Genomic DNA, 17,707 nt, shown 5'->3' on the forward strand with positions numbered 1-17,707 from the left:
AGGTTAGCTTAGTTGTAATGTTTTGTTTAAGTAAAAGGACAACTCTTTCTTGCACACATAACTTTAAAGTAGGTAAGTAGGGATTTAAAGTGTATTTAATACTTCCTGTCTCAGACCATAGTCACCACAAAGTGCCTCACATAAATAAGATAACACCAGAAAACAGAGAGACAATGAAAATGTATAATGTACAAAGGACCAGTGTGAATTTACTGGTTTTCAGTCGTTTTTTAAAGGCTTCAGAATAAGTAGGTCTGATGAGTCACATAAATATCATGTAGTGAAAAGGACAATAATTCCAGCTGAACTGGAGTAAAAGTTTGAAGAAGCATACAATTAAAATACCCAAGAAAAGTACTTCTACATTATATTTCAGTACATGTGCGTTATAAGGATAAAGCAGCCATCTACCATCGAGGCCCAGAACTTGTCAGCAGACAAGGTATTTATGTTTTCTCTAAATTTATTCTGGATTGTCACAGTGTAAAATAACCTGGCCACAATTGCAGGGTCAATACAATAATACAAGAAGGACAAATAGAGTTTCAAGGTTTTATGTTATGTGTTATTTATTTTATAAGGAGATGCATTCAGGCACAGAACAAAAATACAATATTAACAAGCACAACACAATGCAGCCAAATAAAACAATAATAATCAATACTGTGACAAAATAACTGTATGTCAAAAAACTGCATTTTCTGGTGCATCCCAGTGTCTTCCGTGAAGTCACCCAAATGACATCGATATCATTTGTCACAGCAAATAGAAACTGTGTTGCTGCAACGATTCTTGGACATTTCAGTTTGATAATTTCTTTGCACTGAGTGAATAGAATATCCCACCACGTGTCAGCCATGGGTCCCCAAAGCGGAGGTGCTCCTCACAGGCCTCTCCACCTTCACGGTGCTGGGGTCACATTCCAGCATCTCTCTGATCCAATCATCGTCTAGCGCTCCCTCTATGAACTCCTCCAGACTGATGTTGGCTACAGACATAACAAGGACAGAGACAAAGAGCACAGGACAGACTCTATTAAAATCACCGGCTTCTGTTTCTTCCTAAATCTATGCCTGCAAATGTTTGAATCATTGAGTGGGAGGTTAATATGCTTTAATGCTTTCATTTTGTTGTTTAAATTAAAGCAATTTAAATTAGTTATGTGCCCACTTCCTCTCTTGAACTAATGTTTTAGGTTTGCAATACCTCACTTGAAGGTTGTTATAAATAATAATTCTTTAAGATTAGCATCACTTCCATACATTTTTAAACACTAATATCTGTTTGTATTTATATAACTTCCTAACTTAAATTGAACAAACTTTATTCATTTGTGTGTAACCAATTGAAGCCATATTTAAATGTTGGTATAAGCGATTACATTTTTTATTTTACTTGCATTCCCAGAGAATACCCTAATATTTATCAGTGTGTAAATAAAAATCTAGATCTAGTGAATTTAAATGTGCTTTCATAAGGGGAATGCTGGGCCCTGGAGGAGGTGCTCCCTGGGTGCCCTTCTCCTTCTACGTTGATCTTAAGTCCTTTACAAAAACACAACCTGAGGACATGAGGTCGGTCTACTGAAAGGAAAAAGGCACCGAATGCTCGACAGAGTATGAGTGTGACATCCATTGTTTCAAGCTGAAATAACACTGCACCACAATTTCAAGCAGAAAGAGGAAACTATTTCCTCACCGTTATTGTCTTTATCTAATCTCACAAATATCCTGTTGGTACATTCTTCAGCTGTGAGTGGGTTGGGCTTGGCCATAGCAGCGGCTACGCTCATCTTATTAACTGCCTATGAACAGAGAGAACAACACAGAGGATGAGCTTCAAACATGTGACCTGAATTTGTATTTTCAACACAGAAAAGTGCACGCACATGCACACACACAAACACGCACCTGCATGATCTCCAGCATTTCCTCCTTTGTTATGGCTCCATCTCGGTCTTTGTCATAAAGCTTGAATGACCAGGCCAGTTTGTCGTGAGCTGAACCGTCAATCAGCAAACTGATGGCCATGACGTACTCCCTGAAATCAACCACCCCGTCCTGCAGGAGACAACCTGCATCAACAGCTTTGTTTATGGGATTAAAAGATTATTTAGCACTAAGACATTGTTATTTGTTATAGGGCCAATAACAGTAAAAACAATATAAATTACTGAAATACAATTTTAATCAATGGTTGAATAACATTTCAATAAATATTGATGTATTTCCTATGTATAGTGAAGGCACAGTGAGAAGGTTTTACACAATTGATCTCAGAATTGAACAATCATTTGCTTTTTATCATTTTCATAAAGAAGTCTTTCAAACCACAACATTCATTCAGGAGTTAAAATCTCTCTTTAAATCCAGAAGAAATATAATAACAATTAGATCAATTAAAAATATACAGATGTGTCCTTCAGAGTAGTTTTTCTCACCCCATTGTTGTCCAGCGTGCGGAATACCTGCTCTGCATACTCAGCTGACTCACTGCCCACTGTCCCATTGCAGAAATGCCTCTGAAACTCATGAAGAGTGATCTGCCCGCTGGGACATTCGTGCATAAACTTCCTGTGACAAAAAGAGGAAGACCTTCATTTAGCTGTAAACCCTGGAAGGTCAGTTTGAATGAAGATTCACATTTGCAGCAGGAGAACCCGGAGAGAAAAATGAAGAGTTTAGAGAATCGAGGTCAACCTGTTCCCGTCCTGTGTGTGTGCAGATTACCTGAGTTTGAAAGCTTGTTTACACCTTAGGACTCGACTGCTAAGATAAGTAGGCTGAATCATTTTGAACCAATTTACCACAGGGGGACAAGGCCGAGCCATTCAGCAGCGCGTAGTCATGGAAAATAATGTGGGGATGAACACGCTCCGGTTTGTACGACTGCTCACATTCAACGAAATACAGAATAAGGAAAAAGGTAAAAGATATTTGTAGATAAGAGACATTTTGTAGATTTATCAGGGAAATATCAAATTATATAAAGGACACCTCTTAAGTGCAGTTTAACTCAAGGTTTTCCTCTCACTCTCCCTCGTACATCTCCTACCTAAATACACACGGCACTGAACCTCTGTAGATCTACTCTAAAAAGCCAAATAAGAAATCTTACCTGAACCACTCGTACAGCTCAGTAACATAGGCCTCTCCTCTCCTGCAGGGCAGGTTTGCAGCTTGGCCCATTCTGTTCAGGAGAACCTACAGCTCTGCATCCACCACTGCCTTTATATACGCTACAAATCCCAGGCTTATGCCACGCTTTCTTAATTTGTGCCAACCACCTCATCACATATCACTTAAATCTCTCCTCAGAGGGAGGAACGGTGACGGAGGGAGAGAGGGTGCAACAGAAGGCAAATGTAATTAGTTAAAATGGAGGAGGCTGCTTCTTAATCCGCTTCACACTAAGGACGGAAAAATGCCGAATGAAAAGCTCAAATGTTCTTCTGGTGTTTGAAAATATTCCCAAAGTTCCTCTTGAGGGTTTAGTCAACTAATATTTATTAACATGACATCCTGAGAAGACAGCCCAGGCATAAATAGCAGCAATAATGTAGTTAAACAGATACAGTAAGTGCTTCCTCTTGGGCCCACGAATCAAACAAGAGTGAACTTATAAAAATGGCAGGAAGTGATACAATGGAGGCAGCAGCCCCAGACTGCCTGATACAAGCCCAAAGGTTGTTAAGTTCCTTAACAGGTCTAATGGTGCAAAAAAAATACTTTCAAAAAACAAAACAATAAATGATAGAGTAACAGCATGCAACTAGACACAAAGCAGGGTTTGAAATCAAATCGGGAGGTTCCCTAGCTCATATACAAAGTCTATAGTGTTTTATTTCAAATGGAGACAGAAGGAACATTTGTGTGACCCTCTTTGCAAAGTTCATCACTGAGGGTCAAATGCTGAAGTGAGAGCCTTCTGGGATATTATAGTGCAATGATTGAAGAACGAGAGGAACAAAAAATAAGAAAAATTTACATATTGCTTAAAAGAAAAACCAGCCTGTGTCTATGGCACAGCTCCGTAGCTCTGGTTGTTTGGTTAGTGTTGTTGAGTGTTGAAGCCAATGTGTACAGCTCCCATTTCCTCTGTGAATGAGCTTCCACTTCATTCCTGATGTGCACAGTACGCTATGTTGCATCGAGTGAATCCAATCAGCCCTCCTTTAAGTCCGTGAAGGGGCCACGTGGGAGGCAATCCCCAGAAGCAACAGGTCCATTGGTTGACAGAGCAGAAATGTCCAAAGGCACTTTGGACACAGGCGGGAGGCTCCTTAAGAGCTCAGCTGCTCCATCCAACGGCTCCTCGTACTTTCAAGTATTTAGAGGTAGAAGTCAGTTTTCTCCATGATTCACAACCAACATTTCTATCCTCAGAGCTCGAGTTCTTATTTGACATATCACAGGTTCTGACCCGATAAGTGTAACATACACAACAGTCTTGTTTTTCTATAAGCCCCCAAATAAACAATGTCCCAAGGAGCTCATTGAACGACTTTCAGTAGTTTTTCTTCTTAATTTCTTTATTATAATGTGTAGACTTTGTTTATTTTCACAACTTGGTGTTTATCCTCAAAATAACTTTTTGGCATCGGCAAGGCATAAACAACCAATATTTTCAATTTCCACTGACAATAAATTGAGGCATTTTAGTCAATTCAAATTTTTCCATCTCACTTCCACATGATCACTAACATATAGCTCGTAACATGAAGACTATGAGTGTTGAAAAAAGACGTGCAATCGTAAGCAGGGGCCAAACAGAGCTCTGGATTAGCTTAATGGATACAGGAACCATACGCCACATTTTCACGTTCTCACCAAAAGTCCTCAGTATGTCTAGCGTCTTCTGAAGTTGAGTCATGCATGATACGAGAGTGACAATAACGAGGAAAGATAAAGAGACGTATCCTAAAATTTTGAATTTATGGAATGAACGGTCTGCATAGCATAATCCCTTGAATGAATGCAGGGTCACGACGGGCAAATAAAACATAAACACGTCTTCTGAAAGACCGTCAGTGCATAAAAGTACATGAGGAAAAAAACAAAAACCCACCTAAAGCTATGGCTTAGCTGCCAGATTACAAAGCAGACAATCAGTATGAGAGGAGAGTTACAGATGAACAGGTACAGACTGGGGACTCCGACCCCACATACCAATGCACAGCATGCGGGAGAGAATGTGAAGCGTAAACTGAAGGACAAAACACTGCTACACTTGCATTGAACTGTTGTTTTCTGATTGCATGGGGCGGCTCTGCTTCCATCGCTCCCTGAGTTATGACTTCCACCATGAGACTCAACCTGAAACGGGCCTTCTGTTCAGCCACTGCTACCAGACCTCCATTCCAGCACCTCTAAAGTGCTGTTCCACTTGGCATGAAGTAATACTGTTGTGCTCCTAGTTAACCCATAAGGAGAACATGACTGGTAATAAGTTGCTTATCTCCAACAAACGCATGAAGGTGATGGCTTCTGTCAAATGATGTTAACTGCTTAGAGCTAAAAGCAAAAACAAATCCAGGGCAGCCTGAAAGTGAGCACACGTAAAATTTAAAATATTCTTCTAACGCAAACTATCCCTTTAAGACAGATATGGCCTGAAGACATGGTGTTTGCAATCATACCAAATTAACATATATACAGCAAAGTTCAAGTCAGTGTACAAAAGAGGTTATTGGACCCTTTCCGAGGAAAAATGTTCAGATACTGACAAGAGGAAATCTCTGAGCAGCACATCATTAGGGTGACTGTCAAAGTTAGAGGTTTATGGAAGTGTGGTCTTCCGTGATACAATGCCTACCTACGGTTTGAATCCTGAGGGTGGGGGGGTCACAGAGATGGGCCACGTTGTCACAATGTCTTCCTTGCATTTTAATTAAACATACAGTACCAACTCAAATTACAAGCTTTTTAAAAAACATGAAGTCGATTCAGTGCATTATTTTGCTTTGTCACTCCCAACCTTTGATCACATGTTGTTGGAGAGAAACTCAAGCAGGAATCCGGAGCAGTCATGATGTGCGTCTTGTCACTGTTATTTGTGATCGTGGGTTCTTAACACTCCTGAGGTCTCCTCAGTTCAACAGACAGGAGACATGAGGAGAGCATTAAGGAAACAGCGCCTCAGGGCAGGCGGAGCGCTGCAAGGCCTCGGGGCGAATCCTCCGCCCGAAAAGGGGGAAATAAGAATATCCCTTATTGACGTCGATCCTGCTCATGCCACACGGAGACTACACAGCTTATGTGGATAAAGGTAGCTAATAAATAAAGGTTTTTAAAAACCGAATGTGGCATCACGAAGCAGGCAGTTCTTGTCATCAAAAAAACTGATGGTCCAAGTGTTTGTCAGTGTGCCTCAGATTCACACTGTAAGAGCAGATTCTATAAAGACCAGCGTATGTCTTCAAAGTCCACAGCCTCGCCCAAGTTTGTGTCCGACTCCAGGAGGCTCATGATCACGGCCATGGCGGCTTCGTCATTGCTAAGGCTACTAAGGCCTGGTCCAACTACACTGTCCAAATCCATCTGAGAATTCTCCCCTGAGGAGAGATGAAGAGGCAGAGGAACAAAATGAGATAAGATGAGATAATCAAACATGATCATAAACCCAGTTTAGAAATAAGCTATAAAACAGAAGCAGAAATCGAACCCATGAGTGTCTCTCCTCCAGAGAAAGCAGCTGCCTGGGGCTCATCCTCGGAGCTGGACTTTCCTGCTATCTCCATATCGGCTGCCTCTCCATTTGGCACCTAGAGACCGAAACAGGACGGAATCAAATCTGTGCTGGTTAAACGATGGCTTTCAACCAATCAAGTAACTGGGATTGTTTCACATTGCGGTCAAGTTTATCTCTGAAAATTATTTCTGCAGAGATTACAAGTGAAGCATTACATTGAGATTGGAGTCAAATCGAAAATGTCTTCATAAAAATATAAGATACCTCAAAGGTCACAATGACAGATCAGTGTACATTAGTGAAGAAATATGCACATTTTGTACAATTTTACAAATGGTAAAATAGTTGTGTTGTGGAGTTCACCTCATGAATGACTGAGACAGATGTATTAATACAAATAAGCATGTATAGAAACTTACATCGTTGCTGGTTTGATTGTGAGTTGGTGGGGACTTGTCCTGTTGTAAACTGAAGGGGCTGACGTTTCCACTGGAAGGGGATGAGTTCATCCTAAAGAGGCACAGACACAAATTAAAAGCTACAACAACCGTGGCAGTAAAAACAGTGAAACCAACTTCTGGTGTTTCGAGAACCCACCTGTTGAAATCCAGCAGCTCGTTGGCAATCTGCGTCCCTATGCTTCCTGCATAAATCATTCCCCCAGGGGTGGCGGAGATGCCTGGGATAATGGGAAGGGACTTCTTGCCATCTTCCAACAGAAACAAGATGTTAGGCGGGAACAGAAATGGTGCAGAAAAGACATCGGATTACATCTCCTTATTTTTCTTTTTCCATAATCCATTTCAACTGACCGTCAGAAGTCTTGCTCGACTGTTCAGACTTGTTTCCCGACCGATTGGCTTGACTGTGATGGTGCGATGTCATTGGATGAGAAACCAGATAAAGCAACAGTGAATACGATTCTTTGTCAGGTACGGAGCTATTCAGGTAAGAAAGAATCTGATGGAAGCATATACTCACGTTATGACTGTGTTAGTTGACACTATGTATTCTACTTCTTTGGTCCAGGGATTTACAAAACTAAACCACTGACTTTGCAGAGTGACAAAAGAGCCACATTTCGTTTTGAACTTGTAACAGTTTGTGTCGATTTTCTCTTTACTCCGCAGCACTATGGTGGAAAAACAGACAGATTAAAAAGACTTAACAGAGGAAACAGCATCAGAATCACCTGCTTAGAGCACAGAACATCAAATACAGAGGCCTCACAGAGACCTACTTAAATAAACATTGTTTTCAGCAGGGACAGAAACTTAACATGTGATGTACCTCAACACTGCTGCTGAACTGTAAATAAACATCTGATCTGAATTGGTCCAAATAACTAAAAAAGTGACGCTTTCGTCTTAGCAGAGAACGAAATCAACAGAAACAAAGACGAACACTATGAGGGGACTGAAGAATGTATTTTACCTTTTCGATGTCTATCAGCTAAATGTGGTAAGTCGTCTTGGTGGAAGTACTCGTAGCATGATGTCCCAAGCAGTTCTTGGGGAAGATACCCAAGAAAGGTCGTAGCTCTGCAGGAAAAAAAAGCTAAGTTATCCCGGTATCATGAGTTGTATACACGTAATATGTTATTTAGAATACCGTGTGGGCTCTCTTTGTTTCCCCTTTGACACCCACAATCTATTATGTTAATAAGCATCAAAGAAATTTGAAATGTCACTGAAATATATATGTGAAATGTGCATTGTTATCAAAACCATGCACCAAACCCCCCCTTGTTGAATTGACTCTACCTTTGATCGACAAAGGTGAATTTGCCATCCATGGCGTAGCGTGTGATGAACTCTGTGGGTTTTACTCTCACTTCTCCGTTAACCTGGGGAGATGAGTGAGAGTGGATGCGTCCCACTGCCACCAGGCAGCTGAAGTGGGAGCTGTCCTGCTTGTCCGCCTCGCCCTCCCCCTCTGCTCCCAGCTGACTGGTGGGCCAGCTGCGCATGTAGCCTGTACAGTGGACTGTGCAGTACTTCTGCGACTCTGTAGACGCATTAAGACAGAAATGACACACATCAAATAAGACAAACACACAAAGACAAGATATAAGTACATTTATTCCTTTACACTGAAACTGTGTAACTGTTAAAACTATACAGGCTGTTTTCCATTTAACAAATGATGAAACCCTGACTGTAGATAATGATTTACTTGCCTTTCTTTTTTGAGGAGCTGGCCTGGAATTCGTTCTCCTCCACTTTGATAGACACCTTGTTGTACTTCATGCGACAGAAGAAGGAGCGCCTTGCGCCGGAACACAACCGTGCGCCGCCGACTGGGAGGTAGGCCTGGACCTGCAGACCGGCTGGGGAAAGGAAAGAAGTGTTAATGTGTTCCCTCTCACACACTCACTTATCATAGGTCACTTATGGGGACTTATAATTGAGTTATTAATTCTCTTGAGACTTACTTTAACCATAACTACTACTTACCAAATCCCAACAGGAATCACTGACCCAGGAATCAGCTTTTTCCGCATTTGGGGACACAGTTGTTGACAAGTTTTATTTAACTAACTGGTTTTTGGCCTGGAATTGGTCCCCAAAGGTAGCTATGACAAACCTTCAAACTTCTAGCTTTGTGTAGACCCTCAGTTGAATCATAGCATTCCATAACCCCTTAACCTGACCTTAAGCAACATAACTAAATGCCTGTCCTAAACCCCCACTCTAACCGAGAGCCAAATCTTACCATAAAAACAAGTCACAACCTTTACACGGCCCTTTGAAGGTATGTCCGAAAAGCAAAATGTCATCACACCTTATGGTCTAATAGTTAAACTGGTCCTCACAAAGTACACATACAGATACAACTGCTTTACTTTTAGCATCTATTAGCCGTTCACGAGGGTATAACTCAGTAGCTGACAGCTGCTCCTTCACTTTCCCCATGTCCTTAGGGTGTATGTAATCAAACAGGCTCTGTCCAATCAGCTCCGCCTAGAAGAAGAGAAGAAAAAACACAGCTCGTCAAAAAGAAGAAAGTTCCCACGGTCATACCAGTCTGCATCTAGAGCAAGTCCTGCTGACAAATAGCCAATTTCACAAAGTATAATGACTGAACTGTTGACCCCGGAGCACACCAGATACTGCATAGAGCGAGAGTTTTGAATTTAGCAATTTGGCAAAATCCTAACAGATCTATCAAGATTACAAATGTACAATCAGAAGAATAATGAGGCATAAACATTGGATACATAGATTACAGGCAATGGTTTCAATGCAAGTGTTTACATTAGTGCCAAGAAAACACAACGCATCTGGTGTGTCCGGGGTCTTCTCTGCAGATACAGTAACAAATGTAAAAGTGTTACCCGACTATAATTTAATATCTTCGTGACGGACTCTGAGACAAAAACTATCTTTCCACGATCACATCCCACTACAAACAGGAACCCATCTGCCGCCTGCACAACAGAGAGACACGGGGGAGAATAGGAGGAGCTGATGAGATGACATGATCAAAACAAAGAGGCTACACTGAGTAAATATTACATTCATATTTTTTACATTATAGTTATTTTTATATATTTATTTAAGTAATAAGAAGCATTTAAATTAATCAATAAGAAAAGTGATTACAACTTTAATTAAAATGTTATAAGTTATAATACAAACATTATAAATACTATCAGCAGTTAAACAATGCCAAAACATTACCTTTTTTGTTTTTAAATGCTTGTTTTCTTTGGCATGTTTTGTACATTTCTAATTAATGTAACTCACAGTAAAGCCGGGGCGTTGCCAACTGCATAGGTTTGTAACCAATACATGGTTTAGGTTGGTAACCTATGCAGCTGGAACTGACCAAAATATGGGCAGAGTAATTCATTTAACATCAAATCATAATTCTCACTGGTACCTTAAGAACAAGGTGCTTGAGCTCCTCATTAGGAAGGAATGATGGCTTATAGTTCGCTTCAGAGAAGGAACCTGCTGAACCTGAAAATACAGACACAGTCACATCAGATAATTTGCTACCATCAGTAAATTGAGTTAAAGGAACATTCTTCTTCATTCAAACCTGGGTTTCTATGTTCAGAGTGTCAAGCTATCAATCCTAACCCTAACAGTAAATGTACGGTTGAGTGCATGAACATGATCACAGGACTAAACCCTATTAACAACAACAGTCATGTCGTCAGGTCATCAGTTGTCTCTGTACCTTTGAGAGATTTGAGGTGCTGCACAGCCATTCTAAGCACAGTGAGTTTGTCCAGTTTGCGAGACATCGGGTTACAAGTGGGGATCATGGCTGAGAGTTTGTCGATGAGGATGTTCATTTTGTCCCGTCTCCTCTTTTCAATTTGGCTGTGTGGCTCCCTGCAGACATACGAAATAAGGAAACCATTCAGAGGACTCAATATAAGAGTTTCCTGTTATGACTCTATAATCCATCTGGGAAATGTATCATACTCTATATTTGGAACTTCACAGTGGATGTTTTAAGCCTGAAAATAATATCATAAAAACATAGACAAGTGTTGCCCAAAAAAACCTACCTGAGACATTTCATTTTGACGTGTTGGTCATCTCCATCCGACCTGTGGAGAAGAAAAAACACATTTAAATTATTTACATACTGAGCAGCATCATGGAAATGAGTACTATTTTCTCGGCCCACTAATCAATTAATTATCTCGTTGCTCAAGCTCAACGCAGATTACCCGTTTTCGTCGTCTTCCATATCTGCATCAGGGATGGAAGCAGATTTTGAATCCCTGAAAAGGAGAAAAACAGCAAAGTCAATTACAACAGCATAAATTTAAGTGATTGGATTGATGAGATTTTCTTGAAGTTCTAAACAGACTAAAAGAAGTCACACTCAGACTCACTGGTTGTCTATGCTGCCCTTGCGCTTCCGGGGCATCTCCATGCTCAAGGACATGCCGGCAGCTGAGGAAGCGGACATCAAGCTGGACAGAGACATAGCACAGCTTTGGTTTTCCTCGACCAGCAGGTCCTCTGAAACGCACAAAACACAATGAACTGCATCTGGTCACAAGGGACTGAATGTATGTCTGAATGCATGTTCCCATTCTGCTGTATTTCATTCTGTCAGATGTATGTGGTCATATTAAAGGTTTCCACCAAAACAACCAATGTAAAACTACATTAACTCACAGACTGAGTCATGTTATTCCTTAAAATTGGCCGCATATGAGTCTCAATTGTTCAATTTACTATGAGAAGCAAGAAATGAGAAGCTGGAACCTGACAAATTGTTGTAGCTTTCAGCCTTTTGTTTGATAAGTGACTGGATCACAAATAATTGTGAAATGATTATAGGTGCACAGGATTGGGTTCTTCGATTATTCTTTTACGCACTTGTATTTATCCAGTGAGGACCTTTACTATTCCAAAAAGAGGTTGTGTTAAAGATAAGAAGAGCTGGCTTGTGGCTAAAAAGGTTGAATGCTGAGATCTGCAGAGCATGAAGTAAATTCTTGGTGTGGTAAGTAAATCTTTAACTGAGCCTCCCTCTTTCCCTACACACACCCGTGGAGCAAATCCTCATAACCTTCACACAGCCAATAATCAGCCTACTTATTAACTCATAACTGGTTGTTCTGGTGTAACTGCTGTGAATTGACTTATGGGAGCGTTGGCCTCTGTACACGCTTCAGACACAAGTTTCTCTGACGCCAGCGTGGGGCTGGGCCGATGCCATCGTCCATTGTCAATGGCTGTCTCTAAAATAACAGAAAAATATATTTCTCACGAGCCGTGTCCTGATCTTGCATTTTTTGCCCTGATTCATATCTTTGAATATTTGTTACGAAGTGCAAACGCTTAACTAGTACTAAATAATTATTAATACGCATGTCTGATACATTGACAGACCACAGCTGCAACTTATTTTTATGAGCTTTTATTCCAAATACGGAAGGTCATTGATCAGAAGTCTGTCCGATTAAATCCATTGATATAAATGAAAGAGCATTTTGAACACTGACAACAGTGACATGAAGCAAAATGCAAAGATGACTCACTCGGTTTGATTTCTCGGGCACTGCTGAAACATTAGTAGTGGTTGTTCAGCGCTTAGACAGAGTGGAGGTTCTTCTCTCACAAACCATCTTTGACAAGTACTGACAGCAGTAAGCAAACAAACCTTGAAACAGTCAAGTTTAATTTGGGCCTGTAATCTAGATGCTCGTTTGACTATATAATAAACTATTGTTTATTTTAGAATAAGCATGTAATAAATCTCTTTAACTCCACAGCTCATTGTCTATTCCAAAAAGACGTGTAGCTACCATGACTGTGATTTATTCCCATTTCTCAGCAGAAGGTGAGATATGTATGCGAGAGACACCAAATGTGGCTCATATCCATGAAACCTATTTTTAACTCCGCTCCACCGACCTTGTGACCCAAATAGATCAGTAACAACCTGGTTTTTAATCCCAGTCCCACTGTACAAATCTGATGGATTACAGGGTTAGAGCGAAGGCACCTAGATTACTGGACATCACGCCAAACCCTCGTCTCTCTGCCAACTCATCCCTCAGTCAAGCTCTCGCGTTCATTAACTTGTCCATTTACTGAATCCTTCAATGAGTATCTGCTGCTACTGCTGCACTCCTAACCCTAACCCTAACCCAACACCCCCCACGCTCTGAAGCTCTTCCTCACATTGTCACAGAGTAAAACGATCACAAAAAAAGGATTGGTGTTTTTCAGTTGTATTTGAAATGATTTCGCAATCACAGCCACAAAAATAGTTTAACTGCAGGAGTGTTTGTATCCTTGGATCTAATTACAAACAGATGTGCATGGCTACAATAAAGGTTTGTCGAATTAAGTCATGAGCTTCCCTACTTCACATCAATTAGGTTAATCATACCCACAAACAAGATCTGAGCACAAAGGCTGCAGTCTTCAACTATTGCCAAATTAACGGCATGATTTGATAATTCCCTACTCACAATGAAAGCGTTAATGTTTCTTAAACGCAAAGTTAATTGCGCAATATTGTAATTCTGATTAATATGTAGGTGGCAAGAAATAATTCATGCCCTACAGCGGTGCAATCTGAATGTGGAAAAAGAGATCACTGGATTACAATGCTCATGAAAACATCTCGTTGTAAACTTCTCACAGGAAACTAGACAAGAAAGTCTCAATGAAAGGATCACTGGTTATCCAGACTGGGTAGATTTTAATAAATGTGCCCTAAAAATACTTCTACATAGATTCACTGATTTGTGATGAACATTTTAATACAGATTAAAAAAAAAGTAGAATCAAACTAGAAAGGAATGTCATCTAAAGATGAACCCATTTTCCAACAGTTTTATTGATCAGTAGAAAATGTAGAAACCATTTTATTAAGCAGTATCAAACAATAAGTTCAAACATTTATTTTTTTCCAGCTTTTCTTTGTTTACATGATAAAAAGCTGGATAACTTGGTGTTTTTAAACTGATGGCTTGTGGGGGAAAAAGTGCAATATGACAAAATAAACCGAATTATTGAATCAATTAATCATAAGCAATTACTCTTAAATGACTGGAACTAGTGATAGTTTTATATTTTGGCGTCAAATATGACCTCAAACTATGAATGTTTATCAATTATTCTCATAATCTTGTATCTCTACAGTAAAACTAGTTAAATCACTTTGTCAAAGTTGTTTTTCTTGCCATCAAACAAATGTAATCTGTTATCTAATGAACGAGTTTGGGAAAAGCTTGAGACTGGTCAGTAAAACCAGTCTCAGGGCTGAATAAAGTTAGTTGTGCAGTTCAATTCTTGCAGGTCAGAAGTTTAATAGAGACTGGACGATACATTGATGGCCACTGTATATCTAATAACAGTACTATAATCAAGTACACAGAGACAAATATCTTATCAAGTATACTCAGCCATCTCCATACTCTTTATACTACAAAGTTGAAACAGAAAAGTGAAGAAAGCTACATTCGAAGTGGGCTATTTACAAAACAGTATTATCAGAATCAGATTTATTGGCCAAGTAAGTTTGCACAAACAGGGAATTTGACTCGGTAAAGTGGCTCTCAGTTGCTTACAAAGAATACACATCACAAAACAAACATAACAAAACAAAACAAAGCAAAACAATACTCAACTCATGTATAATCAGTTCAAGCACAGTCAGTTGTTGAACTCCAGTAATACTACTCCTCTGTTGATTCCATAAAGATAAAAATACTACTGGTGCTTTGTACGCATGTCCAAGGGGGGAACATTTGTTTAAACACACAACTCATTCATATCAGGAATTCATCAGGACCAAGTGGGGAGTCTGTGAGGAAGTCCTGACTGGTAACAACAATCCTGATGTTTGACCTACATTCAATGAAAGCATCGTGCAACACCACAGAGATGCATTGTGTAAACACCACCAGAAGTACAACATGTCTTCAGATTCTAGAACAACAACACACCATCTCATTATGATTAAAGCTTTTATTGGCAGGCCTTGACATTTTCCTGGAAAGTTGGTTTCCTGGAAAGCAGTGAACACTCCCTGGTGGCTGCGGAATTATAAGCTCTTTCTAAAAGGCTTCCGACTGAATGAGACACGTTCTCATATACATGTTCAAACAGAATAATAAAAAGAAGGTGTGTAAACAACAGAGGGCTTCTATAGGAGCAAGGTTAAATAACAAGAGTCGGTTTAGTGAAGGGAAGTCGGTTTGAATGTGGATTTATTACAGTTTAAAGTGAATTGATGTGGAGTCAGGAGATAATAGTAATACATATATAAATAAAACAGTGCAGTACAGTAAACGTAGAGTAAAGCCTGATCCGTCCTGTTTAACATCCGATCCTCGGTTCAGCGGGTTCATCCTCTCGGGCGAAGCAGCGAGCGGCCGCGGATCAGCTCGGGCCTGAACGCGAGCTAACGTCCCCGCTTGGTATTCACAACGTGACAACGCTTCTTCCAGAAACCACGGAGCACCACCAGCTGTGACAAAACCACTCCGAGTACACCACCATCACGGCGCGTAAAACTACCTCCTCCTCGGCCGTGTCGAGACAGTTTCCTCCCGGCGAACAGGCCAAGCTACGGCGGCTAAGCTAACAACCAGTTCGGTCGCTCGGGTCAACGTTAGCACAAGCGACGCCGGGACACAAACATGTTTATTTCGCATTTAATGCCACTGCCAACCGTGACAACCCGGGATAACGATGTGTGCGGACGTAACGCGGGGCTCAGGCGAGAAAGGGAGCCGGGTCGGGTTACATAGACGACGGGGAAGGCGAGTTTGCTCTACTGATCTACTGACCTAGTTTTGGAAAAGCGCAAAGTTACGGTCAACCGGTGCAGAACACCCGGGTGAACACACCGCTTCCCCCCGCGGCTTGACAGTAAACACACTCATAGTACACACATAGTACTACACGGCGTCACCGTTCAAAGTGGTAAAATAACAACTCGCGGTGTATTAGAGTTACCTGCCGGTTCTCCGCCTCCCGCTCTGTCACCGACACCAGCCGATGCATTCCCGGCCGACATGGCTGGAGCCGGTGCGCTGGAGCCCGGGACTCCAATGCATGGATGAGGCGGTGGACTCGCTCCGGGACGCGGCTGTGCTGGCGGGGCTCGTCGTGTGGAGAGCCGAAGGGAGCTGGATGCCTGCGCCTTGTTTCAGTCGTCCTCCACGGAGAAAAGCTGAACGGCGGCGGCAGCAGCGGTGGAAATGGGACAGTGTGGAGGTGGTGGAGGGGGGGTAAGCGGAAGGCAGAGCGCAGTCTCCTCCTGTCGGTTCACCGGAGTCACCGCCGCTGCTGCGCTTCCCTTCACGTCCGCTGGAAAACCAGTATCCCTTCTTCCTCTTTTATTTCATTAGTCTAGAAACTATTTCTCCACCGTTTCTGTGTAGATGTCCTGCATGGTAATGCGAAGGACCTGTTGTGGTGTGTTGTACGCATGTCTAAGAGGGGAATATTTCTTAAACACACGACAATCTCATATCAGGAATTCATCAGGACCAACAACAATACCATCTCATTATGATTAATACTTTTATGGCAGGGCTAGACATGTTCCTAGAAAGGTGGTTTCATGGAAAGCCTAAAGTGAACACTCCCTGGTGGATGCGGAATTATAAGCTCTTTCTAAGGCTTCCGAATGAATGAGACACGTTCTCATATACATGTTCAAACAGAATAATAAAAATGGTGCGTAAACAACAGAGGGATTCTTGAGGAGAAAGGTTAAATAACAAGTCTGTTTAGTGCAGGCAAGTCGGTTTGAAGGTGGATTTATTACAGTTTAAAGTGAATTGATGTTGAGTCAGTAGATAATAGCAATACATATATAAATAAAACAGTACAGTAAACGTAGAGTAAAGCCTGATGTTACATTACTGTCATTCTTACTCTGTATTCTCCCACATATCATTGTGATCACGTCTTAATTGTTCAGTCCCAGTTAGAAAACTACACTATTTCTCCACCGTTTCTGTGTAAATGTCCTGCATGTTTATGTTAAGGTCTTGTTGGATGTTTTCTTATAATGTGAAAAGCATAATCATGCAATTAAGTTTCCAAATTCCTTTATTTCTCAACATACCTCCTCTGTATCAGTTTTATTGTAAATGTTATTTACAAAACAGTGTTATTCAACTCATGTATAATCAGTTCAAGCACAGTCAGTTGTTGAACTCCTGTAATAATACTCCTCTGTTGATACCATAAAGATAAAAATACTACGGGTGTGTCGTATGCATGTCTAAGAGGGGAACATTTGATAAACACACAACTCACTCATATCAGGAATTCATCAGGACCAAGTGGGGAGTCTTTGAGGAAGTCCTGACTGATAACAACAATCCTGATGTTTGACCTACATTCAATGAAAGCATCGTGATTAATACTTTTATTGGAAGGGCTTGACATGTTCCTAGAAAGGTGGTTTCCTGGAAAGCCTAAAGTGAACACTCCCTCGTGGCTGCTGAATTAAGAGCTCTTTCTAAGGCTTCCGACTGAATGAGACACGTTCTCATATACATGTTCAA

General features: G+C 40.9%; 2 protein-coding genes across 2 annotated transcripts; both read right to left on the minus strand.

Moving 5' to 3' along the window:
• Positions 1 to 551: 551 nt before the first annotated feature.
• On the minus strand, positions 552 to 3,400 carry si:ch211-245j22.3 (uncharacterized protein LOC563798 homolog). The gene is made up of 5 exons (XM_053427252.1): positions 3,118 to 3,400; positions 2,441 to 2,573; positions 1,911 to 2,060; positions 1,699 to 1,804; positions 552 to 988 (listed from the first exon to the last, which is right to left on the minus strand). Exons 1-5 carry the CDS (start codon positions 3,186 to 3,188, stop codon positions 852 to 854), a joined length of 597 nt encoding a protein of 198 aa, XP_053283227.1. The 5' UTR covers positions 3,189 to 3,400; the 3' UTR covers positions 552 to 851.
• An 82-nt stretch (positions 3,401 to 3,482) lies between these two features.
• On the minus strand, positions 3,483 to 16,270 carry bmal2 (basic helix-loop-helix ARNT like 2). The gene is made up of 17 exons (XM_053427253.1): positions 16,143 to 16,270; positions 11,549 to 11,678; positions 11,381 to 11,434; positions 11,216 to 11,257; positions 10,879 to 11,036; positions 10,576 to 10,655; positions 10,028 to 10,120; positions 9,536 to 9,653; positions 8,870 to 9,019; positions 8,454 to 8,697; positions 8,125 to 8,231; positions 7,672 to 7,822; positions 7,503 to 7,555; positions 7,288 to 7,399; positions 7,110 to 7,200; positions 6,664 to 6,763; positions 3,483 to 6,553 (listed from the first exon to the last, which is right to left on the minus strand). Exons 1-17 carry the CDS (start codon positions 16,201 to 16,203, stop codon positions 6,396 to 6,398), a joined length of 1,902 nt encoding a protein of 633 aa, XP_053283228.1. The 5' UTR covers positions 16,204 to 16,270; the 3' UTR covers positions 3,483 to 6,395.
• Positions 16,271 to 17,707: the final 1,437 nt, after the last annotated feature.

This window comes from Pleuronectes platessa, chromosome 7, assembly GCF_947347685.1.
Source record: "Pleuronectes platessa chromosome 7, fPlePla1.1, whole genome shotgun sequence".
Lineage (NCBI taxonomy): Eukaryota > Metazoa > Chordata > Actinopteri > Pleuronectiformes > Pleuronectidae > Pleuronectes > Pleuronectes platessa.

Bases quoted from the DNA above. Each gene is read 5' to 3' on its own strand.
- bmal2 (XM_053427253.1), bottom strand. From the start codon at position 16,203: ATGTCGGCCGGGAATGCATCGGCTGGTGTCGGTGACAGAGCGGGAGGC. The intron at 10,656-10,878 runs GTACAGAGACAA...CTGTATTTTCAG, and splicing joins GCACCTCAAATCTCTCAAAG to GTTCAGCAGGTTCCTTCTCT. The intron at 6,554-6,663 runs GTTCGATTTCTG...ATCTCTCCTCAG, and splicing joins TGGAGGAGAGACACTCATGG to GGGAGAATTCTCAGATGGAT.
- si:ch211-245j22.3 (XM_053427252.1), bottom strand. From the start codon at position 3,188: ATGGGCCAAGCTGCAAACCTGCCCTGCAGGAGAGGAGAGGCCTATGTT. The intron at 2,574-3,117 runs GTAAGATTTCTT...TTTTTGTCACAG, and splicing joins GAGCTGTACGAGTGGTTCAG to GAAGTTTATGCACGAATGTC. The intron at 1,805-1,910 runs GTGCGTGTTTGT...CTCTGTTCATAG, and splicing joins AAATGCTGGAGATCATGCAG to GCAGTTAATAAGATGAGCGT.